A 27,395-nucleotide genomic window follows, 5' to 3' on the forward strand; every position below is an offset into this window, starting at 1 on the left:
TCTTTTTTTTTATTCTGAGACTTATTTACCTTCTATAGCTGTCACTGGAGCTGAGAGCCAGCTCCAGCTCTGAGGTCCGGCTCTAGCTCTGAGGCCGTGGCTGGCTGAAAGCAGGTATCTGGGATTTATTTACCTTCTATAATTGAAACATTGTTGCTGTCCTGCTCGCTCCAGCTCTGAGGCCGCGACTGGCTGAAAGCAGGTATCTGGGGTTTGTTTAGCTTCTATAATTGAAACATTGTTGCTTCCGGAGCTTAGAGCTGGGCTGCGGCAGGCGGGGAACCTTGGCTTCCTCCATCACTGGAGCAAGCAAGCCTCATGTTCGCTTCAGCTGTGTGGCTGCCGGCCGCCATCTTTGTTGGCAGTTAATTTGCATATCCTGCTGATTAGCCAATGGGAAGCATAGCGGAGGTATGGTTAATTACCATGTTTGTCTATTATTAGATAGGATGACCAGGATCTTCTGTTTTACATGTAGACAAAAAATATTTTTGGAATGGCTCTATTTATACACTGAATTTTCCAGGAATGCCATCACTGTGAAAATTAAGAGGAGCTTACACTGTTTTGTTCAGAACTTGACAAAGAATTAGTCCCATCTTGGAAAAATCACTTCACCAACAACAGCACCACTCATTGTATTTCAATTGTCAAAATAATCCAACCTTCAGTCTGCATCTGTAGCTATTGTACTTAGGGAGGTACCACAAGCATCAAAGTGCAGGCATCTGACAATACCATTATGCTTTCTAACACAGTCATGCCTGAATATTTACATATTGAAATGCATATAATTTTATTATATTATTATTTATCCCTTTATATTATTAGGGCATTTCACTGAATTTTTAAAACATTATGCATATAGATATGTAATATTACCTATAAATTTCACTTCAGGATAATAACTAGAGTGTTAAAGCATTTTTTATTTAAAAAGTGTTGGTTCTGTAAAGGTGAGAATGACTGTTTTAGAGTATTAATAGAGAGGAAAGAAATACTCAAATTGCTTTTCTCTGACTTTCCACTCCAGAGGAACTTATCATCATGTTGGCTTTACAGGACCTGGTGGTATAAAAATTAAAGGGGGAAAAAAGTAGTAATGGGTAAGGAGTAAGTAAACAGATTTAAAAATATTGATAGGAAAGGCAGGCCTCCAACATGAGGCACTGAAGTCCTTCTACTCTTCACATGTCTGATTTTCCTAAGGAATTGTCTTGTTTGTTTCAGTCTATTTCTTCCTTTCTTCCCCTTGACATAAGAAATGAGTATCAACACTCACTCTAATCAACACATTGGTTTTATATCAGCTGCCTCTGGTTAGATCTCTTCTACAAAAGAATCATGACGTCTTTCCATGGCAAATGTGTGTGTTTTCTAGTAAAGGTTTTGATCCCCCTTAAAATATGCTGCTCAAGAGATCCACAGAACTAATTTACAAAATCACAGACACTCCCTGCCCTCTTCTCAAGCACAAAGAATTGCACAGACAGATGTGTTCAGCTAACTGCACTACCACTACAAATTCTATCTGAACAGACGCAGCAGGTAAGTAGAGCATAAATGGTGGTTCCCAGGAAAGCTTTGGTAGTTAAACACTGGCTCTTCTGTGCTGCTAAGTTGTTCTGAGACCCCAAGAAAGTTACTAACCTTCCCATGAATCCGTTCTCCTAAGCAGAAAGGAAGATTAGAAAACATTCTATTTCTTTTTAGTGCCTGCTTTAGTAGCACACATACCAAAATTGAAACCATATTTTTCCTTTGCTTACTACCCCAGGATGTTCGCAAGCTGATCAGCTAGGCAGCTTGAGAATCTCAGAGGAAAGATGTTTCATTCAGTGTTGTTAATTATTGACTGGGACTGACAGAGTAAAAGCCAAGAAAGTCTGATATTTAACATCTGCTTCTAAAAACTGGAAACCTATAGCAGCTGTGAAGCAGTCTATCATTCTTTGATTTTGCTCAAGGTCAAATCTGTTCTCATTTCAAGAACAAGATTGATTTTCTCATATCATTCACTAACTGCTTAACCTGAATGCTTCCAGAACTTACTTTCTTGTGGATGTCCTATAAATGTAAACAACTCAAATGCCATGCTCTTCACAGAGCCTGTGCCTCCTATGACCTTCAGTCAGCTCATGGCATTTGCCCTATTCCTTCTCCCTTTTACAGGTTCCCTCTATTTATCAAACTGCTTATGGAAGGCAGGAATATGGTTGCTACACTTGGCACTGTCTACACTAGAGATCCCATTATTTCCTCCTCAATCATGAAGTCTTCTTAGAGAACCTGCCTCTTCCAGAGCCAGGTAAGAGACGTTCTACTAAATATGTAAGCTTGTCCCCTTCACCATAGCTGATAGGAACAAAGGAACCCACCCATACAATGAGCTGAGCCAATCAGATCCCCTGGTTCAAGAATTCAAACCAAAATAGGTCCAAAAGCATGGAGGCAGGCAACAGACTGACATATCTAGGGGGAGGGGAGGACAGGAAGAGATTAGCCAAAGAATTTATATGTATATATGCATAACCAATGGACACAGACAATGGTGTGGAGAAAGTCTGGGGTGAGGTGGGGGTTAGGTGGAAGCGGGTAAAAGAAGGGGGGAATTTGGGGGGGGCATCTGTAATACTGTCAATAAAAATTTAAAAAAAAGAATTCAAACCAAGAAATAAGTGAAGCTGGTAGCCCAATGTAACAATCATTTTTAATGGCCACAAATGCTTTGACACTCCTCCCATGAAGAGGTAGAGTCTTTGTTCCCTCCCCTTGAATCTGGGCAGGCCTTTGACTGCTTTGACCAATATGATTTGGCAGAAGTGACATCACCACCCTCCACTACCACCCCCCTAGGTAAAATAGGCGTGCAACTTCTACCTGGATCTTTGGAATGACCGTTTTCTGGACATTCCCTCTGAGGAGCCCCCCACCCCCCATCTCTTAAAACACTGCATTACCATATAAACAGTCTGACTATCTTTTGGCCCCCATGTTAATGAGCCCATGAGTTGGCACTCCGGCCAATACTCCCAGTGAAGCCCTACCTTTTAGCCATTCCTTCAATGTGCTACGTACGCATGAAAAGGCAATCTTGAAAGCTTCCCATAGTATCTGGTGTTTCTTCCTCCAGCCAGAGGGGCTACAACTTCATGGCCCAAGGTGTCTAGAGGCTGGGAAGCTGGTATTCCCAGCTAACACCTGTAAAGCTGGTACCTGAATCTACATTGCTTGAGAAGTATAGGTATGCACCAGTGAGAAGAATGCTTTCATACTTGGTAATAGAAAAAGGAAGATAACATAGGGTATGAAGATGTGGTTTCTCCGCATAATATTGGCACCATGATGCGTCTGGTAGAGAGCACTGGCCATGGACACACCTCTTTGGAGTGCTAGAGTATGTGGAACTAGACCTTCTCTTGCCAATCTTGGCCTTATAAGGTCCCTCTTTCCCTTATAAAGCCTAACTATTACTCCATGCTTTGTGACATTGAGAAACTTGTTTTGAATTCTGGGATGTTCCACATGGTAACTCAGAAAGCATCCTTGGCATGACATTATCACATCCTCTCTCCTTTGTCCTCAGTTACACATCCATCCCATATATTAGGAACCCATTTTAAAAAGAAATCTACTCCTTCCCTTAGCCAAAAATAACAATAATAATGAAGTAAACAATCCCATGCATGTTATCCTTGCACACTGCTTTACATGTATTGTGTCATTTAATCTTAACAGTAATCCTATATTGTAGGTACCATTCTTTATTAGCCCCATTTTACAGATGAAGAAACTATTAACTGGAGAAGTTAAGTAGTTATCTCAAAGTTACATAGCTGGTAACTGGTTGGCCAGGATTTAAAGCCAATTTGTGTTAAACTAGGAACACTTATTCCAAGTCTAACTAGACTTTGAAATAGTATCCAACAGATTATGATATGAGAGCTTAGTTACCACTATCAGATTTGCATAAATTTCTCCCCATATTGAGGAATTTATCCTGACCAGCGGTTCTCAACCTGTGGGTCGTGACCCCTTTGGGGGTCGAACGACCCTTTCACAGGGGTCGCCTAAGACCATCGGAAAACACATATATAATTACATATTGTTTTTGTGATTAATCACTATGCTTTAATTATGTTCAATTTGTAACAATGAAATTGGGGGTCACCACAACATGAGGAACTGTATTAAAGGGTCGCATTAGGAAGGTTGAGAACCACTGATCTAGACATTCCTCCTATAGAGATGCCTCTGACTCTGATGTTCAGCCAGGTAAATATCTATTGTTTTAGAGTAGCCTTCTCTAACTTGACCCTTAGGGAGATACAAAATTTTCTCAGAAGCCATGTGAACAGAGTTTTAATGAAATCCATTTTCAGATCCCCTTCCCTAGACCTTTCTGGTAACTTAGGCCAGTGTAGGCTAACACCTTTGCTGGTTCTCTTTTCCCACCTTCCCTTCATAATTGCCCTCCTCCCATATCACAAAAGGACAGAATCTCTCACATTCATCAAGAATCTGAGTATGAACATTGCCCAGGGTGTAAAAACTTACTGGAGGTCAAACAAGGGAGAACTGGAATGTGCATTCTTTCATCTAGCTGATATACTTAGGGCAAGGTGTCACTTAGAGGTTGTTCTATCTATCCCTCCATCTTCCTCCCTCCCCTTCCCTCTTTCCTTCTATCCACCGACCCATTCATTCTTCCTCTAGCTAGTTATCTTAGAATTACAAATCAGACATAAAATGACTTTTATAGGGAATTGTTTTACTATCTTTACTTTGAGTTAAAAAACAACTCAGGCATTTTCTGATAGACGGTAAATATAATTTGGTCCTTTTGTTTGACAGTAAGGACTGACTTTGACAACTAGGCTAAATAGTAGACATATCCCCCAAATTTAATGATCTAAATTTGTCTGTCGTTCAAGATTTTGATAAGAATATTTAAAGCTCATATAATATGACAGAAATTATATCCTTTGTAACTATTTAAACTTATGATAAAAGGTTTTATATGTCAATTTATAAATGTGCAAGAAAAGTCTGTATTTCTAAAAATCACTTGAAAAGATTTGCAAACTTTTCTTTTTAAGGCCACTGGTCAGTTCCCTTCCCTAGCTTCTGCTTCCCACATCTAACCAGGCCTCTGGGACAGGGCTCATACCTGAGTGATTCAGGACTAAATATTGTTGCCCAGATTCCTGGTTGCTATGGGCCCCCTACATCTACAACTCTGCTTTCTTCTAAAAATCTTAAGATCAACTACTGCCTGAATTATGATGCCCTTGTTGCACCCTTTAGACCAGCGGTTCTCAACCTGTGGGTCGCGACCCCTTTGGGGGTCGAATGACCCTTTCACAGGGGTCGCCTAAGACCATCGGAAAACACATATATAATTACATATTGTTTTGTGATTAATCACCATGCTTTAATTATGTTCAATTTGTAACAATGAAGATACATCCTGCATATCGGATATTTACATTACGATTCATAACAGTAGCAAAATTACAGTTATGAAGTAGTGACAAAAGTAACTTTATGGTTAGGGGTCACCACAACATGAGGAACTGTATTAAAGGGTCGCGGCATTAGGAAGGTTGAGAACCACTGCTTTAGACTCTTGCCTGTCTCACCTCTCACTTTGGATTGGAGTGATGGGTGCTAGGTGCTGGACTGCCCTGAATATCCTGCCTCTGTCTGAGTCTTGAAGTCAGACATTTACATTCCTTTGCTTGGGTTTTATGGCATAGTCTAAAATGTAATCAGAGTATCTCATTTCTACATTACTGTCAGAAATGATAGTAACTGCCTAATAACTACGATAAAAATCATCTGTCTAATTCCTAAGTCAAAAGGAAGAATAAGCCCTTAGCCAGAGGCAGATAAACTTGAAGCTAATGAAGCTGAAACATGAAGGTCCCTCCCTTGCATACGCCCTTTCCAAGGCCTGGGTCGTATGTTTTTGAAAAATTTAGAGAGGTAAGAAATAATCAAGTAAGACCACTGTCTCTTTCCCCTCTGTCCTCCCCTTGATCATATTTTCCCTTGTATATTGGCTTCAGGTTGGGATCCAGCTAAGGGGGAACAGGTAGCTTTGCGGGTTAATGACCCAACTATCAGACGGCTCTCTCCATGAATTACACCACACTCTTATTTCTTCAAAGAAGCTGGATGTTTTCCAGAGTGCAACAACCTGATCTCCACCAAGGCTTTGAGACAAATGTGGAAGAGGACAGTTTTACTGTTTTGTTTACTAGGCAGGTGTGTGTTGGTTTTCATAAATGGAATGGTTTTTACGATACAATACATCACTAAGAATTGTTCAGTCTACGCTGACTGTCAAAAGCTTTGAGATGCATTATGGTTTGTTTGTGGGTTGTTTTTTTTTGGGGGGGGAGCGGGGGGAGGGGATAGGAGTCCTGAGAACCTATGCCATCAACACAGGCATCTAAAATGAAAAGTTATACACTAATAATACTTGGAGAATATTTATCTGTTTAGAGTCCAGGGTGACTATCAATGCATTTAAGATTTAATTTGGGGTGAGATAAAATGGTTAAGAAAGGGATGAAAGGGCAAATTTGAATAAAATATTCTTAGCAAGAGCATTTTAGCTCCTTTGCATAGTGATGAGACTTGTTCCTCAAGCAATAAAGACACATGAGAAACCTTTGAGGAAAACAAATCATCACTGGTGCAAACATTCCAAACGTTATCTGAGAGAACTTTATGACCGGAGCTACCCGTAAATACTTGTTATCTCCACTTAGAAGGAGAAAGAACATATTTTATTAGCTAGAAAGGACCATGGGTAAACAAACTTCCAATGTGGCAATGAGAATAGCACTTTCTCAAGTTTCAAGTGCTGGTTTTAGAGAATATAAAAAGTTATTGAAAATTCATTGGAAACTCATTACAATACTATGTTGTGGATATTGTCCAATACATCAAACCACATTTTTTTAAAAATATATTTTATTGATTTTTTACAGAGAGGAAGGGAGAGAGATAGAGAGTTAGAAACATCGATGAGAGAGAAACATCGATCAGCTGCCTCCTGCACACCTCCTATTGGGGATGTGCCCGCAATCCAGGTACATGCCCTTGACCGGAATCGAACCTGGGACCTTTCAGTCCGCAGGCCGATGCTCTATCCACTGAGCCAAACCGGTTTCGGCTCAAACCACATTTTAATCCCTTCAAGTACTTCCGTAAGGAGACTGTCTGGGATTATGCCTAAGCTGGTCATGTCCTCTAAAAATGTTTGCTCCAAAGTAGCAGCTCTCAACCGTGGCTGGGCACAGAATCTCTTTTACAAAATACTGAGGCCTGAGCCCCACTGCTCAGAGATTCTAACTTACTTGGGTGCAGTAGGAACATAAGGCCCCCAAGGTGATTCTAATATGCTACAAAGGCTGGTAACTATTGCCCTAAAGCAGTTTCTCAACCTTGGCACTATCAACATTTGGGGCCAGATAATTCTTTGCTGTGAGGGGCTGTCCTGTGTATTACAGCATGTTTAGCAGCATCCTTGGCTAGATACCACCTGCCCTCCCTTCCACTCCCCTTCCTCAGCTGTGACAATCAAAATGCCTCCAGACATTGTCAAATGTCCAGGGGAGGGAGATAGATTGGAAACTGCCCCTGGTTGAGAAGCACTCCTGTAAAGAGTATTATAGTAAACCAATTTTATCATTTTGGGCTGTTAGAAAACAATTCCTGATAAATGAAAGCAGGGCAAAGCAGAAACTCACTTGAGACTCTAGCAAGAAAGACCCAGCAGGCACCAGGGACAGTATGCTGATGCCAGAGCACAGAATGCAACTGTGGGCCCCCAAGTGCTCAGAGATATAAAAATGCTCAGAATGTCATAAATTCAGTAAGCCTTCAAAATATCCATTTAAAAACTAGCACAACTGCAGCTAGTCAGGGATTTACAGATTAGAAGTAGATTTGACCACAGATGTCATATCTGACCTCATTGTATTTTGTAAAGCTTTCATGTTACTAAATAAATAAATAAATATCTGCTAAAATCTTGTCAACAGGCAACTGTTTTTAGACAAGTTCATTTTCTTTGGTAGCTCTGGAATTTTCTTTGGTAGCTCTGGAATACTGATTTCCCCTACAGAGGAAGGTTTACAGGGAAGGCATTACTGACATTACAGCAAAAAGGGAAAATTAACACTCCTAATTGTACTCTGAACACTAGACCTTCCTGCAGACCTTCCTGCATTTTATTTGCAAATGCAATTACACCAGGCCCATAACACTTTCAGGTCTGATTTTTAAAATACATGTAGGCCTGCAGACAAGTAGGCAAATTTGGCTGAATTTTTCTATTTATGTAGGCCAAGACTTTTCACAAGCTGAACCATGAGTGCAAAAATCAAATGCACCTCTAATTCCGTGAGGGCATTTTCATTTTTCCTAGTTCTTTAATGGGTAATCTCAGATTGAATTTCCTGTGGCTTGGAAAGCAATTTGAAAAAGAGTGATAGGTTAAAAATATATGAGTTTTCTCAAAAATAATGTTTTTCAAACATTTTTAAAAGAATCTAGGTGCAAAGAAACAGCTAGGAAATGGGGGGAAAGTTACTTGTTATGTCATCCACATTTTTCTCCCACTAATGCTGACACAATGAGAGACTTACTTGTTTATAGCTGTTTTCTTTGGGAACAAAGAATCTGAGATAGGGCTTTGGTAGAAAAGTAGAGGACCACAAGTAAGGGCAATTATGGCATAGTGAGAAGTGGAAGAGACAAACAAGATAATCGGTGACTCCTTGTTTTTGCTTCTTCACTTTTTCTCTACATTATAGAAAAGGCACCCAACACGCAATAAAGAAAGGAGAGGAAACACTTTTTTTTTTTACTGAAGACAATTGCTGGGTCAAATATACAAACAATCTATCCAGTTATTCTATTCATCCATTTTATTGTATTTTTTCTTTTATATTTTTCTTTTATTTTATCTTTTTGTTAATCTTCACCTGAGGGGGAGACTTTTCAATTGATTTTTTTTTTTAAGAGAGAGTGGACTACAGAGAGGAAGGGAGAGGGATAGAGAGTTAGAAACATCGATGAGAGAGAAACATTGATCAGCTGCCTCCTGCACAGTCCCCACTGGGGATGTGCCCGCAACCAAGGTACATGCCCTTGACAGGAATCGAACCCAGGACCCTTGAGTCTGCAGGCCGATGCTCTATCCACTGAGCCAAACCGGTTAGGGCTCAATTGATTTTTTTTTTTAAGAGAGAGTGGAAGGGAGTTGGAGAGACAGAGAGAGAGAAACATCGATGTGAGAGAGACACATTGACTGGTTGCCTCCCATACACGCCTGCAACCAAGGTACGTGCCCTTGACCAGAATTGAACCTGGGACACTCCAGTCCATGGGCCAATGCTCTATCCACTGAGCCAAACCAGCTAGGGCTACTCATCCATTTTAAAAATTAAAAAACAAACAGGTAATCAAATTATGTAATAAAAATAAAAAATTTAAATGTGTTAAATTTTAGAACATAGGAATAAACAGAGAAAAAATAAAATGGGGATAAGTAGAGAGGGAATAGTGAAAGAGAGAGAGAAAGGCTATTACAATCTAGAGAATAATGCCTTTATCTTGAAGCATTGAGGATACTGCTGTGAAAAACTAGCTTCAATTTCATATCTGTAGAGGTATGTGGGTGCTATGGTCTAAATATGTGTGTCGTCCTCAAATTCTAATGTTGAAATCCTGATGCCCAATCTGATGGTATTAGGAGACAGGGCCTTTGGGACTTGATTAGGTCATGAGGGTGGAGTCCTCATCAAGGGGATTAGTGCCCTTACAGGAGAGGCCTGAGAGACCCCCATAGCCCTATCTACCATGTGAAGACACAAGAAGTATGAAGTAGATGACCCAGGAGAGAGCCTTCACCTGACCACAAGAACATCCTAATCTTGGACTTTCAGCCTTTAGTACTGTGAGAAATCAATTTCTGTTATTTTTAAGCTGGGTGGTATAAGTCTGTGGTATTTTGTTATAGCACCTGGAATAGACTAAGACACTGTGCATTGTGTTAAGAAACTCTAGAAAGAAATATCCTCGTGGGTTGAGGAGTCAGACGTGATCAAAATATTTGATAACTGATACATGGAAGGCACTGCCACTAATCAAATGAAACATAAATTGCAAATACAGGAAAGGATGTTGGGTCTAAACAATCCTAAGGTCATCCTGGTGCTGTTTCAGGGTTGAACACTCCAGCTTTGGACTTAAGAGAAGCAGGTGTAGGTAGTGATTAGAAAATGAGAGGAAAAGGTGATGATAATAGAGAGGGGGAGATGAAGGAGTTGGCAGAGTCAGAATAGATCTTTTTGCAACACAGACTGTGGTGGCCTATCTCCAGGATGCCCACAGTGACCTCATCTCCTGGTATTCCCACCCTCGTGGAGTGCCCTCCCACTCTGAATTAGGGTTAGTCTGTGTGGCATGTCACTTTGATACTAGGTTATAAAAGACCACAGCTTCTGTCTCAGGTACTCCCTTGCTCTTTTTCTTAGATCACATACACTGAGGGAAGCCATATACAAACAGCCTGTAGAGAGGCCCATGGGGGAAGGAAGCCTCCTACAAAAAGCCACAGGGGTGAGGTTGGAAGCAGGACTTCCAAGACTTCAGAGACTGCTACCCTGGCTGACGACTTGACCGCAACCTCACAGGAGAACCAACCAGGATTCTGGACACTGAGAAGATATGTGAGATAATAAACATTTAGTGCTTTAAGCTACTAAATTTTGAAGTAATTTGTTATGCAGCAGGAGATTGTTAGGTCGGAGAGAGCCCAGGATCAGATACATGCAGACATGTGATGAGACAATGGACTCCCCCTGGAATTTCTCACAGATCAACGTGCCAGACACAGATACCAGATGCTGGCTTCTTCTCCCTGAATCCACATACCCCCACACAGATACTGACTCATTCCTGAATACCTTGCTGACCCCCCTGCAGCTGAAGCTTCCTCAACTGAATACCTCAGCTCATGTCCCCACCCCTCACCCAACCGCAGTATAAAAAAATCGCCCCCCTCCATGTTGGCGTGAATCCACGTGCCCTGTCTTTGGGGGTACGTGGGTCTCCCGGGGACGCAGAAATAAACTTTCCTTTCCTTTCTTTTCTGATTCACTGGACTCTCTATTTCTTGCGTCGCCTCCTGAGCCACCTAACCTAACAGAGATAACTAATATACAGTAATGGAAAAAGCAAAAAACAAATAAACAGACTCTAAAAACATAGTAAAAACACTTAACTTGAGGAATTGCTTTCCCACCCAGCATGGGGCAAGGAAAGACAAGGACAGGGCCAGTCTTTTGCTGGTTTTGGCTGTGTCCTGGTTAGGAAGTTAATTCATGCAAAGTACAAGATAGTTAATCCTCTCCACTGTGAAGGGGATTGAAAAAATACCCTTACATACCACACTAATACATTCCAAATTAAGTATCAGCAAAAATAATAACAAAGAGGCCATCGTTTAGGGTGCCTACCATATGTCCATCATTTTCCATATGTTATTTTTAATTCTCAGAAGAAGCGCCATAAGGTCTGATACTATAAGGAATTATCACAAAGCCTGGTGGCTTCAAAGCCTAGGTAGGCTCTTTCCATTATACTATACTTCCTTATAAGAAAATCAGTAGAGGTTTGGCTGTCGTTCAGGAAAGAAAGAATGCGACTAAAAGGTCAAGTAACACAGCAAGTCAATTAACTTGCCAGACACATGAGTATCAAGCTCGAGGTGAAGCAGAGGCAACCAACAGGAAGTGAGATCAGGAACTGCTGAATCCCCAACAGCTCATTGCCCATGAATACTCTTCTTCTTCTTCTTCTTCCTCTTCTTTTTCCAGTAAAACCAGCCCTCTCTGCACTATGGGATCAGCTCTGGCTCAAGGTATGAAGACTACTAAGAACCCAACGGCGGGGGCCCTGGCACCCAGGTGCTCTTTGGCACAGTCCTGAGTTGGTCTCGCTACCCACTTTCTCTAACCCTGACACTGCAGTTCCGTGATGGATGGCCTTGTCACGCAGTTCTTTTTTTTACTTATTCCAGGAATATACATGATTTAGTGAAAAGCTTTATTGAAAACAAGGAGAATGGCTTTCTACCTTATTTATTATAGTCTATTTCCAGCATGGAAGATAAGGGTCAATGTACTAGGAAGATTTTGTTTAGTTTTATTTATTTTTTGTAAATTTTTAAAAATAGAAGGTCCATGGGCAAAGTTAAAAATTCAAACAGTGCAATAAGAGGATTCAGTAAAAAAAAAATTAAGTCTCCTTCCCCAGCTCCTCCTCTCCAGAATAACCACTATTGTGAGTTATCTATGGAAGGCAATTATTTTCTACTTACATTAAAATATACAACCCAGTTTGAAAGCTGGATCTCACTGTGCCACTCAGGTTGAAGGGCCGGGGGACTTCAATTCATTCATCATAAAAATGAGGATTAGTCTACTTATTTTGGTTTGAGCTGGGAAGCTGAGAACGGTTACATCAAACAAAGCACCGTCACCTTCTGTCTTCTGCTATATGTAAGATTTTCTGTAAATGCATTTGAGTACTCTCTACATTGGACATAGCCATATGCTTATACAGGAGCTTTAAAAAAACATGAATTATGTATCCTCGGCTTTTATAGATGATGGTTACACAAGAAATGGCCATATGATGAACTCACATGTATTTCCTGTAAAGTAGTTTTAAGATTTCACCTGCTGCATTTTTATATGGGACATCTCCTATGCACCATTTCACACTCTCTTGCTACTGGTAGGGACCAGTTCAGCCCAGATGCTGACTTGACTCCTTCCTTGGAGCTTCCCTGATGCCAATGTGTGTGGGGGGGGGAGGGGGGGGCACGGGGGGGAGGGGGGCGCTGAAGAACCCACTTAGCATTCAGGCATATGTTAACCAAAGTGCAGGGAAGCTAATGTAAATGGAGCTACCCTCAACAAATGAGGGGAGGGCACTAGTAGCTAAATGCTTCCCCCTTCACCTGCTAGTGGATGGTTCTGAGCCCCATTCATAAGCTTCCTTAGAAGGTTCCTCAGCAGGTGCCCTCAGGGAGACCAACTCCACTGTGTATCCTCCTAGTAGCTTTCCCTTGTTTCTCTTTTCCCTTGTTTCCTGTTTCACAACCAAGGCCCCTTACTTCATATTCCTGAATTAACTAGCTGCACTCAGCTTTTCATTTCAGGCTCTGCTTTCAGGCAACTCAGGTGAGATCATGTTTAATGCCCCGTATACAAGGTACCTTGTGAAAAAGTCCCCATAAACTTAATACCAGAAGAGAAGTCGTCTCTAGTGAAAATTTGTTTTATTTTGTCTATCCTTCATGGTTAGCATATTTGCTTCCTTCTCTTTTTGTGGATTTGATTCTCTATTTTTATTGTAACATTATTGTTGGATGTATGGTAAATCAAACTTTCAGGAAGCAAGTAGATTGTAAATAACAAAAAGTGTAATTTTGCTACTTCCTTGAATGAGAACGACTGAGATCAGAGGAATAGAAAGCCAGGCTCAGGTGAAAAAGAAGCCAGTTAAGAGTTTGATTTTGAAGCAGAACTTAGAAGACAGATTTATAGAGACCACAGGAAAGATTAGCAATAAATTCAAAGGGAGAAGGCTTCTAACGCGTCTGTCCTTTTCCATTTCTTAGACTCTCAGCACCCAGCCAGAACCCGGTACAGTAAATGTTTGTGTGAATGAACAGTGTTTGTCCTAGTGATTTCTGTGTAGTCGGCTTACAGTTCCCTTGGATTGACTGCAGAACTTCACACATTCAGGTGCCTCCTGAGGGCACATACTGTAGAAACTCTTCATGTGACCAGATTCATCAGCATGGCTTAAGCCACACAGCCTTGAGACAAGGACATTAACTACAGAAATAAACACAAAGAGAACACCTCTGGGCACTAGAAGGTGACTTGCAAGCAGTGCCTTTCAGGAGGCAATTTATCAGACAAAACTTCAGTGTCTATTAGCTTCCAAAGACTAAACTCAACATCTTACGATATGACATTAAACAGCAGTCCAGCTGCCTCTGATCACAGATCTTCCCGGTCTGGAAGCCAGCCAGAGGATGCATTTTGCTTACCTCTCACTAATACAAATGGACAGTGAAGTACATTAGGAATTCGGGCACTTTAAACACTGTCCTATTTTCCCCGACAGATTGAAGGTCTTACCACTAACTTGGATCTCATTAAAATTTATTATGAGCATCCCAACAAGGTCTATAGAATCCTGGCTACAAAATTCCAATAGAAAGAAAGAAAGAGATACAGATAGCATCGGCATCCTGTCGCTGGCTGGTCAATGCCTTCTAAATTGTGACCACCTGGTACAATTATTTTCTTTGAAGTGCACACATTTTCTCCAGCCCATCGCAATCAAACACTACTTTAGAGCAGGTAGTAACATTACTTCCCTTATGGCTAACAATGACAACTTGATTCGAAAGATAAAAAGCTCCAGTCAAATTTGCTAATCACCAGAGGTGGCACTTCCTGGTTCAGAACCTCAGTGTTAGCCTGTGGTTTCCAGAATTTAAAATTTTTTAAATTTTATTTTGTTCACTGCAAAACTTGGATCAGTGTGTTTTCCCCATCATAGTACTTTTACAGTCTTCAACGTGAATTATCTCTCTCTCTTTTTTTTTTTATTATTGGAGATCTCATAAGGAAATAACATTGAGATAAGCTATGTAAACTAATTAATATTATTTGGAGAGTAACACTTAGAATATGGAAGGTGATGCTATAGCAGAGGGCAATAATAAGTCTGTATAAGGCACTGGCATATAACCACAGTTACAGAAGGAAAGAAAGAAAAGAGCATTACAATAAACCTGCCTTTAAAAATGCAATGGGCATTAATTAAAGTTCAAGATGAACAGTTCAAGAGACTTATGGGTTCTCTTATGATTTTCTGATTTATTTAAGAGAAATAAATAAGTATATTTATTTTGTTTTCTCTATCTTAAACCTAATTCCTTCCTCCTCTGGGTATCTACTGTCCTCTGAACACAGCAGCGATTCCTCTCTACTCTAGTCACCCGTTTCTACCACTGTCTCTCTCCCTGGCCTCCCACTACCACATGCACATGCACAAAGAAGTACACACACACACACACACACACACACACACACACACACACACACACGGAGTGAAGGGCCACATGGCCATCCCAGTGTTCCCAGAGGAGGGCACAGTGCCTGACTCATTGGTGCTCAGTTAATGTTTACAGAGTGAATAAATGAATGAGCCAATGAATGCTAAGTGAACTGTAGACAGAATCATACAATGTCAACGCTGGAAGAGACCTAAGAAAATATCTAATCCAATGTCCTCATTTTACAGTTGAAGAAACCAATCAGAGAGGTTCAATGGCTCACCACAGACACAGAAACTGACCCCAGACACGAGAATCACACGTTTGGGTGCTTTGAACTGCCACGGTGGTCAGTTTGTCAGTTTTCTAGTTTGTAGATGAAAAGACACTTTTTTTAGTTACTACTCCCCCACTCCCTATCTTTTGGCTTCTTCAACCCATGATACCAAAGGGGAAGTGTAAGAAATTCAAATCAGCTTGGTTAACAAGATTGATATTATTGGCCAGAAGAAGTTCTCTGATTATAAGTGGATTTTGACTACCTATTTAAGTCCTCTGTTCCCGCTGCTATGTAACTAAAAACTAGCTGCATTACAAACATCTTCATTATGTTTATGCTAATCAAGTTGCTATTCTCATCTTTTCACAAATAAGAAACACACCTCCAAATTCAGGGATTCTACATGATGATGAGAACTAAAACACGGATAAAAGAGAGGGACCGTGTTGAAAATATTAAAGGTTTATAGGAATGGTGGTATATCCACATTATGCAGCCATTATGAATTACTTTTATGAGTAGTTTCTAAGAGCATGGAGAAATATAATTATATTTCAATGTTGATGAAAAAAGATATAAAAATTTGGGTAGAAATAATTAAAACTCAGCAGAGAAAAATAACTAGAAGTAAATATACTAAAAATGGTGGTTATGTTTAAGCAATAGTGATACTGTTGCCCTAACTGGTTTGGCTCAGTGGATAGAGCGTCGGCCTGCAGACTGAAAGGTCCCAGGTTCGATTCCGGTCAAGGGCATGTACCTTGGTTGTGGGCAAATCCCCAGTGGGAGGTGTGTAGGAAGCAGCTGATTGATGTTTCTCTCTCATCGATGGTTCTAACTCTCTATCCCTCTCACTTCCTCTCTGTAAAATATCAATAAAATATATTAAAAAATAGTGATACTGTTGTATTAGCTACTTATTAATAATAGGAAAGGAGCAAAGGGGGAGACCAGACATAGCATGGCCATTTGGGAAGCTTCACCAGGAAGCTGCAACTTTGCACTCCCCAGGGAAGCACCAGCCCATTCCCTGCAAAACACTGGTGGAAAGGGAGCCAATAAAGGGGAGATGGGCCCATGCACAGTAAAGTTGGGGTGACCCAAGGAAGGTGCTAGAAATCATTGGCTAGAAGAGGTGGAGCCAATGCAAGCCTGCAAAAATTTGGGGTTACATAATCTCCCAAAAAGAGGAGTTTGCTCTCTCAGCTCTAGGCTCATGGCTCCCTTAGCTCTCTGGTTCCTTTGGCTTTGTTCCTGCCCATGTTTCCCATAGCCAAGTGGCCCTGGGGACCCCACATACCATGGACTGATGGACTGCAACTGGGGACACAAACTAAGCTAGCTTGGTGGTGGATTTGACTATGCTCCAACATGGAAAGGAAACTCTGGACACTGGCTCTGATCGTAGCCCTGTCAAAGACAAAATCGGACTACTTCCTTGGCAGGACAAAGGGAAGTGGGACATTGGAAACTCAGGGATTTAATTCCATGCAAATAAAAATCTTTCAGTCTCTCATGCAAGTCTCAGAAAATTATTTTTCTTGGGATATCCCAAGAATTCTACTCCCATGAGCAACAGGTAGGGACAAAGAATTCTACCCATCAGTAATAATATAGAGATTATCTTTTCCTTTTCTATTTTTCCATATTTTAAAAATGTTTTAAATGTACTATACTACTCTTATAGTGAAAAATAATACAGTAATATTTTTACAGAAATTCAGAAGTTGGAGTCAGAGGTTGCATGACCAGTATTCAATTTCCCTTTTTAAATTTCTTTTGGGTCCCTGTTTTTTTCTTCCTTCCAAATCCTATCAGCAAGCCTCTGGCAAGAATATCTTTTGAGATCAGAAACCGGGTCCTGATTGAAAGTATAAAGTAAAGAAACCTTAGTGCCACCTCTTCCCTTAGGACCTGTTTGAGAAACTTACTGAGAAATTCACTCTATTTGTTAGAGTGAAGAATTTCCTGCAAATGCCTTTTACTATATTTTTTATGTTCTTGGCAAACCTGAAAAGGCTCTAAATAATTCACAATCTCTTTTCTTGAGTTTGGTTTCTCGATGTGTGTTCAATTCCCCCCCCTCCCCCCCCCTCCATGTCAGGAAATGGCTTTCCTTCGGAGATCACTGATTACTCTGACAATAATGGCTCAATTAAATCATAGATGAACTTTTAGGTACCATCTATTTTAAGAAGAATAAAATAAGCTCAATAGGAGGTAACCCTCCAGCTACTTTCTAAATTGCTTAGAGCACATTCCCCCAACCTCTAAAAAAGCTATTTCTCCAAAAAGTACAGTACAGTACGTGGTGTGTCTTCCTGGCAGGTAGCTTTGGTTGGGCTCAGCTCTCAGGAATGTCCAATGTAGAGCTGCATCAGGGGATCACAAAGCAGAGGCTGAAAAATGAATGCTGTCGCTGCTTTCTCACCTCCACTGGGAAAGTTGTGTGATTGCCTGACACTTGGAAATGGATTTGTAGGTCCCCAGCTTTAACTGATGCCCAAATGAACACAGTAAACAGCCAGCTGAGTCCTCTCCTTCCCTCACCTGCAATGCCTGGTTCACTTTCTACTTGTAAGTGCTCGTTTTATATGGTAGGAAATTGTGCTCATTGGAAAGCTATGTGGATTTCTAGTAAGAGCAGAAATAAAATCCTCACTGGTCTTAGGTTTAACTCTGAGAAAAAGATCTAAGCTGAAACTTAGGCAACTGTCTCGAGGCCGGCAACAAGATACCGCCACTGGCCAATCCACCCACCACAGGTATACTCAGCTTTTCCCAAAGTGCCGTTTCCCAGGCCTGAGGGTGCTTGAGTGTGCAACAGAGACTATCACTCTCAAATAAAGGCGCCTACTCTCCTCCCAATTCCTTCAAACACAAGGCATCACGAGCCATATTACTTTATCCTTAACAAGAGAATATGTAGGTTGTTTATTCATTCCCAAACTTAAAAATAAATAAATGAAAAACAATTTGCCCCAGCCAGTGTGACTAAGTGGATTCAGCATCGTTCCATGCACTGAAAAGTCATCAGTTGGATTCCCGGTCAGGGCACATGCCTAGGTTGAGGGCTTGATCCCTGGTCAGGATGCATATGGGAGGCAGCTGATCCATTTTTCTCTCTCACATCAATGTTTCTCTCTGTCTTTCTCCCTCTCCCTTCTCTCTCTCTCTCTAAAACAACAACACATCAATAAAAGCATATTTTTAAAAAACCAATTTAACATTACTTAAAGAAACATGAATAATAATATACCAGCACAAAAATAAACAATGAAAGGAAAGATTCCCTCTCCTGCTATTTCAACCCTTCATATTTTTGCTTCCTATAACAAACAATGAATATTTAGGTTAATGATGTTCTCTGAGATGGTGGGAAATGCTATTTTGATCACTTCTCAAATCATGCCACTGCTTCCCTTAGTGCCTAAGCTGAATCTATAGAAATGTGTATAAACTTGGATTTGAAATAAAAATATTAATAGATCAACTGCAAATCATATTTTCTTACTCTATAGCATTAATAAATGCTAGTAAAAATATCTAAGCTATCTTAATGAGGACCCATGAATGATGGCTCAGAGCCTCTTCTTTCAAAATCTAGTTTTTGCCTGGCTCCCATCCCACCAACAAAAGTATGCCTGGGCATCTTCTTGGACAGATGATAGAAAGACTGAATAGTGGTCTTTGAGCCTGATTATTGTATAAATTACATGGGCTGTGTGAAGAGACAGGAGAAAGATGATGGAGCAAGCAGAAAGTTCAAGAAGAAGCTACATGCTACCTTGCAGAAGCTATGGCCACCTGAGTTTTCCATTGCCAAGAGACCAGAATCATAGTTTTAGAAATGGAAGACATCTATGAGATCCTGTTAATTCCTTTGTTTTATAGCAAAACAGGGTTTAGGGAGATTTAGTGACTTAATCAAGGTCATATATCTGGTTGGCAGCAGGGCTAGGAATAGTATCTGGGTCTTTTGGTTCTAAGACCTCTTTCAATTATACTACAAAACTTAATAATCACTGTAATAATCAAAACTTAAAATAAACCATTTGGATGAAAATCCTTCTAAAATGGTTTACACAATTCCTATTTTTATACAGAGAGTATAATTAAACCTTTTCTCTGTGACTCAACGTCATCATTATGAAGATTAATGATGTTAACTCTATATATTACAGAGTCTATGAATGCCGACTTGACGTAGAGTGCAGCACAATGCTGGGAATATGATAATTGTTTTTTGTAGATTTCTATGAATTTGCTCTTTGCTTTTATTCCTTGCTGCTCTCAGGTCTCTGCTCCCAGTATCATCTCCTTTCCCCACCTTCTAATTCTAATTCTAAACTGTGGTTTTCTAAAATCTGCTCTTTAGAGTAATATGAAATGCAGACAAATGCACATCATATGTATTGCAGCATTATTCACAAAAACAAAACCACAAATGTCCAACATAGGAGAATGGTTAGTAAGTAGTACTTTAAAAGAATAGGATATTATGTAGCCATTAAAATGATCATCACATGAAGAGGTTTTAGTAAAATAAAGAAGAGCTTATGTCATAGTGTTAAATTAAAAATGTAGGATATAAAACTGCTAGATATCGATAACATTTCAAAAATGCTTAGAGTGAGGGAAACGTACCAAATGTTTACAATGACAGGATTACTGATAATTATTATTCTATTATTATACCATTCTACTTATTTCTATTTGTTTCTGTAATAAAAGTACAATACTCAATGTCAGAACAAGAATTTTTAAAAATATCACATCAGAAAATATAATCTAACAGGTGAGAATGATTTAAAATGAAAATATATAGATTCCAGGTGAGAATCTAAAGTTTCTGTGACATAGTATGGCAGAGGGTGGTTTTTGCTTCCTTCCCATTTCTTTGCTGAAAGTCAGGTTTCTAGATAGTTGAATTGTGGAAGAATAGAGGTGCTCTTGTACATGGCCTTTGGGAGCAAATATGTTTAATGGGGAAGGGAGGAAACTGAGAGGGAAAGACAGAAGAGAGAGGAGGGAGGAAAGGTTCGGAGCCAATGGTTTTAGACAAGTGTCTAAGGATTTTTCATTGACTGGTTTTTAGAAGTTTAGAAACCACAAATGCGGTAACTGTCATGCAGCCTGATTTATCAGTGGATGAGCATGAAAGGCAAATTAACTTCTCCCCAGACAAAGAAGGGCATTTTCTAATTAATAATTAATCACTTCCTAAAACTGGGAGAGTGGAATTAAGAATGTGAACAAGTAAAAACTGGGATAGCATGGAAAGAAGGTAAGCAGTTGAAACAAATGAATGTCTTCATATAAGATGTTTATATCTGAAGGTATTAGGTACCTTCTCTTCTATTCTATTTTCTGACTCCTTTGTATTATGATAACCTATTTTTCTTTTTAATAGCAATGATTTTTCATATCTTCTCCTCATTCTTTGAATGAAATCATTAAGATGTGGGTAGTGCAGCGGTAGTGCAGCAGAAGGCAGTTTAGATTTTACAACACACAGTGACCTTCACTGACTCATACATACACAGCCCCCACCAAATGCGTCACCTCATGCAGAAACCCGGAGTGGCTGATTTAACATAGATGTTGCTTGACTTCTCAAAGCTTCTGAAGATCATTTTTAAAAATTTGCCTCTGCCTCCCCAGAGACGACATGCCAAGAAAAACCTCTGAGTACTTTAAACTGGTCTGTGGGATAGAAAGATCATAAATCTGTTCTCATTTGGCATGAGTGGCATTTCTAACATAATTTCTAAGGACTTCCTCAAATGTGACATACTTTCTTATCATAATAACCCTGTGAGATATTATTAGCCCAAATTTATAGATGAAGACATTAATTTGCTAAAGGTCACCATTAAGCTAGAGGAAAAGACTGGAATTCAGATGTTCTACTCTCAATCCTGTAGTGATCTCTGCTGTTTCATGCTGCAAATTTATTGATACATTAATTCTGTGCCAAAGCATTTGCTCCCAAAGGCCATGTACAAGAGCACCTCTGTAGACCAGTAGTTGCTCAACAACATGCAGGTGAGTAGAAAATTTCAATGGTGGGAAGTTGTGGCTGGTTGCAGTAGGGCAGTGAAAGCCCAGATTGATTTATAAAAGGAGGTTGGAGTCCCAGCTCTATGGCTAAGTAACTATGTTACTGTAAGCAGGTCTACGGGTCTTAGTTTTTTCACCTTGGTGTCTACTTGAGCCCCTTCCTCACAAAAACTGCATCTCTCTTATCTGCACAAACCCACATTCATCATTTGTCCTTCAGGGTTTAAACCAATGTCCTCCCCTAAAGAACTTAACTCCAATAGCTTGTGAATACTGTAGAGTGTACTCATTCCCAAAATCCTCAGGAATTCTTATTCAGAAGTCATATATGTGTGTTTTAGCTCTCCAGCTAGACTTTAAACAAGATCTGCCTTGCTGGTGTGTGTTGTGCGTTCGATTCCCAGTCTAGGTCAGGGAGTGTGTGGGAAGCAACAACAGAAGCATCTCTCTCACATACATGTTTCTCTCTCCTCTCTCCCCCCTCCTCTCTCTCTCTCTCCTTATGCCTCCTTTCCTTCCACTTCACTTTCTCTAAAAATCAATGAGAAAAAATATCCTTAGTGAGGATAACCTAAAAACAAGAAGTGTTTTCAACATCTCTAATTCCTCTCTGCCGTTTCAAAACTCTTCCCTCTTTCTTCCAGCTGCCTAGTATATCACTATGCATTGGACAAATGCCTACTGAACGAATGAGAACCTGCATTCAGGTGGTGAAAGGCTGGCTTGATTTGTAATAGGAGGTTGGAGTTCCAACTCTACAGCTAAGTAAATGCGTCACTGCAGGCAAGTCTGTGAGTCTCCGTTTTCTCATCATAAAATGATTATGGAGGTAGGAAGTAGGTGAAGTATATGAGTTCCATGATCTCTGAGATGCTATAAATATTTAAATATTATTTTGATTGGGCCAACCATAGCCTTTACTCCATTAGGGGTGAGAGAAGAGATGAATGAGAATTCCAAAGACAAGAATGTGAAAAATAAGGCGAACACAGTAACCAAATATCTAACCATCCAGCAGGCAGAAGAAACCAATGTGTCTGGAAAATTAATGAAGTAAAGAAGAATCAGAGAGAGCAGAGATGTCTTAGGCAAGGCTTGAAATGTGAATCTTGTCTGAGAGGGAGGCAAAGGGGTAATAAGGCAGAATATAAATGGGGACAGTTTAATAACTAAAAAAATTGCATTAGTGTTTAGGCATGTGTAGCATAATGTTTGTTTTTTAATTTACTCTTCTGTTTGCTATTCAAGCTTGAAATCAAATGTTAAGAACATCAGCACTGGGACTACTTAGGATCAGGAGAAAGAAAATGAGATGCATGCTAACAATTTCCTTGTAGAAATAAAAACAGAAGGTCCTAGTAATAGGGATTGATACTACCAACATTTGACTATTAGAAATGTTATTGTCCTATACTTTCTTCTCCATTTTGTTGGGGGGTGGGCAGTACGACCATTTTAATTAGGATATTTCTCCTAAGTTTAATTTTATTAAATATTTTAATAATTCCAAGTAATATTGCACTGGTTTCATTAAAATTTGGGTTTTAGCAGACAGACTATGTAATAAATAAAAATGGTGTTATAAGGAGGTCTGTCTATGCCTTCAATAATAAGCTCCCTTGGATAGGATGAACTTATGGGAGGCAAAGAACCGAAGTATCTGGTATGATAAGAGGAACTAGGATTCACATAAGGAGTTAAAGAAAAAGAAAATCAAGTTCAGCTTGAAACTTTAAGAAAAAATGGCACCTCTTTAGAAAAGAAATTCTCTGAAATTAAAAAATAATACTTGAAGCAAATAATAGTTCTTGGATTATCAGATGCAAAAGTTTTCAGCTGGTATCTGAAATTGAAGTGACACTTCAAAAGATTAAATCAGTAAGAGTCCATGATTGATAAAAGACCAGAAATTTCCTTTTAAAAAAAGAGCAAAAGTGTAAAAGGAACTTGATATTTAAGAGACATTTTTAGGAACCTCCTGATGAAATTTTTTATACTAAAACTGCAGAGAAGAAACTCACTGTTAATCCATACTATCTAACTTTGGGTCCAGTTTGCCCTTCATCTTCTACCTCAGAAAAAGGGCCTAAATTGAATCAATGTATAAAGAAATTTCTGCAGGGAGAAAAAATCGTGTGACTGTGTGTGTATGAAAGACAACATACCTGCTTCATCATAGGATACAGTCAATTTTTCTAGCATTTCTCGGTCAATCGACAAAATCTGCTGTTCGAGGATGGTCTGGTAAGACAAAACACTATTTTCTTTGTCTTTCTCGTAGTCCTGTAGATGCTGTTTAAGGGCCTCTGGGAGTCGAGATTTTACATATTCAGCTGCAGTCTGCAAATAAAACAGGTAAAAAAAAATTAGTATGTCTCATCTTAGCCTTTTCACTTCGTTTTAGGTGCTGCAGTGAGAACTCAAAAGTACTGTGGCACTAACCCTTTAGACAACCATGTCCTTGTCATTTTTAGTCTCCACTGTGCCCAGTAAGGTGACTCTTCAAATAGGCAGAATCACAGACCTCTAAGAGTTTTCTACCAGGTTGAAAGGTCTGAAAGATGATAGATTTAGTTCGTCATTCATGGAGTTAGTACTCGAAGTTTCAACAACTATCCCACTGAACTCTGAAGGCCCCATCATAGTAATCTTACTGGATATAAATATGACTGCCCTTGTCTAGAATGCAGAAGCCAGTCACTCGTCTCAGCAGAAGACAGTCTATGCTATGCCAGCCATATCTCTACTTTGCTTTGTTGTTCTCTACTCATTAATGCTCACGCAGGAATTCTTGTGAAGGGAAGAGAAGGGAGAGCCCTCTGCACGAGCTGATAATGGAATAGTGGGATAAACGGAAAAAGAAAATATCTGAGACAATGATATCTGTTAGCCAGAAAAAAAAGAACTGTTCACCACTGAAATGTCTCGGCCTTTATATACATATTATTCTTAACTTGACTTTGTTCTGCTTTTACACTATCTCACAATGCATTCCCAACTAGGGACATCTGAAATTACATGCCGTGATTTTCAACCCAGTAGGCATGCTTCCCTTGGAGGTAGGAAGAAAGGCATGTATACTGTGACAAAGACCTCCCTGAAGATTCTAACATATTCGTCTGGGGGGCTGGGGAGATAGCACACTCTTCCCCCTTCCAGCCGAGAACACAACCAAACAGAACTATAAGAAAGAAAATAAGTGATAGAGTGGCATGTATGAATCAGAGACTGAAATTCTTAAAACATATTTCTTAAGAATGCCAAGAGTTTAACATCTCCTTGCTGTGAATTTGATAAAATAAATGAAGGCATACCCATTAGAAACTGAAGTAAAAGAAACTGTTAAAAAGAATTGTCCCTGGGGGATGGGCCCAGAATAAGGAACAGCACACTTATATAATTTAACATATTTTTAAAATTTTCTGTAATTAAAAAAAATTATCTTTAAAAATATAATTTTTGTAACCTTCATAGTTTTTCTTTTATTTTTTATTTATTTATTTATTTTTTAATATATTTTATTGATTTTTTACAGAGAGGAAGGGAGAGAGATAGATAGTTAGAAACATCGATGGGAGAGAGACATCGATCAGCTGCCCCCTGCACATCTCCCACTGGGGATGTGCCCGCAACCCAGGTACATGCCCTTGACCGGAATCGAACCCGGGACCTTTCAGTCCGCAGGCCGACGCTCTAACCACTGAGCCAAACCGGTTTTGGCAGTAGTTTTTCTTTTAAATGTTGCACAATTTAAGATGAAAAGAAACTTGCCAGAACAAACAACTGACTTCCCAGGAAAAGTCCACTGGAAAGTTATTTTTCAGTCTTCGAGTAGCCAAATATAGCATACAATACTTTTTATTTCCAGGTTTATATTTATATCCCCTATTAAGTTGTTGATGAAATTACAACTTTAAAATATCACCAAACATTGCTCAATTTACCTGCTAGCCACCTATTGCAGAACAAATAAAGTTATTTCACAAAATGTGAATGTACTCAACATGTTAACACTATATATTTAATTCTAGAGTTTAATGACAATTTTCTCCTGATACTGGACAAGGAAGAGGCATACTGCAAAATAACTATTTTTAAACTCAGATGACCTTGCTATTCAGTGTAACATCTGTCTTTTTTCCCTTGGAAATATCTATGAGGCACAGGAAGTAATTCTATAATAAATAATTCTACAATGCATATTTTTATAAATATTGGTGCACTCTGTGTTACTGAAAGCATACCACACATTTCCTTCCAATTATGTCCACTGATCTACTTTTTTGAAACTCTGATATTGGTCTTTAAACAGGATTTATATTTTTTACTATATTGAAGTTATAGTTTGGCATTTCATTTCTAAAATAGTATAACTCCATATATAGAGTTCTTTCCATTGGGAAAGATTCTTTGGAAGAACAGAAAGAAATAATTCTAGCAAAGTACTAGATTCTGTCAAGATATTTCAAGAAATCACCTTTTATACTGAGGTGATGCTCTAAATGTATTCAAATGGCAGTTAAATCCTTATTCTCAAGCACGTACCTATGCTTAAAACCAGGCTGTCATACAAATACCATATGATCTCACTTATGTGTGGAATCTACAAAAAGAAAAAAACTCCAACAAACCAGAAACCAAACTCATAGATACAGAGAACAATTGGTGGTTGCCAGAGGTGGGGGATGGGGGCAGGTGGGAGGTTGCAAAATGGGTGAAGGGGTCAAAAGGCATAAACTTCCAGTTATAAAATAAGCACTGAAGATACAATGTACAGCATGCTGACTATAGTTAATAATACTGTATTGTATAGTTAATAGTTGCTAAGAGAGCAGATATGAACAGTTCTCATCACACACACACAAGATGTAACTATGTGGTGATAGATGTTGACTAGACTTATTATGGTGATCATTTCTTTATATATACAAATATCAAATTCATTATGTTGTATACCTCAAGCTAATATAATGTCAATTATATCTCAATTAAAAATACAGGCTGTCATATTAACTGAGATTGGAATTATTGCAAAAGTAATATTTAATACAAAGAATAATTTAAAATTTCACTAGAATTCAAGAATAAAGCAAAAAAATTTAAAATATAGGATGGCATCTGTTCTCTAATCAATGATAAGAGCTTCTAGAAGTTGAAACCCTAAATTGCATATTCTTATAATCTATTTCAGAAACAATAATACAGGATGGGGCAGAAGTAGGTTTACAGTTATGAGTACATGAAATACATTTATTCTTGTATTATTATCTATTAACTAGAGGCCCGGTGCACAAAAATTTGTGCACTTAGGGAGGTCCCTCAGCCCAGCCTGTGCCCTCTTGCAGTCTGGGACCCCCTCGGGGGATGTCCACCTGCTGGCTTAGGCCTGCTTCCTGGGGGATTGGGCCTAAGCTGGCAGTCAGACATCCCTCTGGCAGCCCGGCAGCCCTCGGGGGATGTCCACTTGCCAGCGGGGAGCAGGCCTAAGCTGCAGTTGGACATCCTTAGCGCTGCTGAGGAGGCGGGAGAGGCTCCCACCACCACTGCTGTACTGGCAGCCATCAGCCTGGCTTGTGGCTGAGCAGAGCTCCCCCTGTGGGAGCGCACTGACCACCAGGGGGCAGCTCCTGCATTGAGCATCTGCCCCCTGGTGGTCAGTGTGTGTCATAGTGACCAGTCATTCCCAGTCATTCTGCTGTTAGAGTCAATTTGCACATTACCCTTTTATTATATAGGATAGAGGCCTGGTGCACGGGTGGGGGCCAGCTGGTTTGCCCTGAAGGGTGTCCTGGATCAGGGTTGGGGTCCGCTGGGGTGCCTGGCCAGCCTGGGTGAGGGGCTGAGGGTCGTTTTCAGACTGGCCACACCACCCTTTAGGGTGGGGGT

The 27,395-nt window shown here is 39.8% G+C and overlaps 1 protein-coding gene across 1 annotated transcript in view; it reads right to left on the reverse strand.

The window, feature by feature from the left end:
* Nucleotides 1-27,395, reverse strand: part of PPM1L (protein phosphatase, Mg2+/Mn2+ dependent 1L) — a 229,440-nt gene that overhangs the window by 35,876 nt on the left and 166,169 nt on the right. Inside the window, exon 2 of the mRNA XM_006102675.3 lies at nucleotides 23,675-23,849. Coding sequence (XP_006102737.2) covers nucleotides 23,675-23,849 — 175 coding nt within the window. The remainder of the gene's footprint in view (nucleotides 1-23,674; nucleotides 23,850-27,395) is intronic.

Source organism: Myotis lucifugus, unplaced genomic scaffold (assembly GCF_000147115.1).
Source record: "Myotis lucifugus unplaced genomic scaffold, Myoluc2.0 scaffold_423, whole genome shotgun sequence".
NCBI lineage: Eukaryota > Metazoa > Chordata > Mammalia > Chiroptera > Vespertilionidae > Myotis > Myotis lucifugus.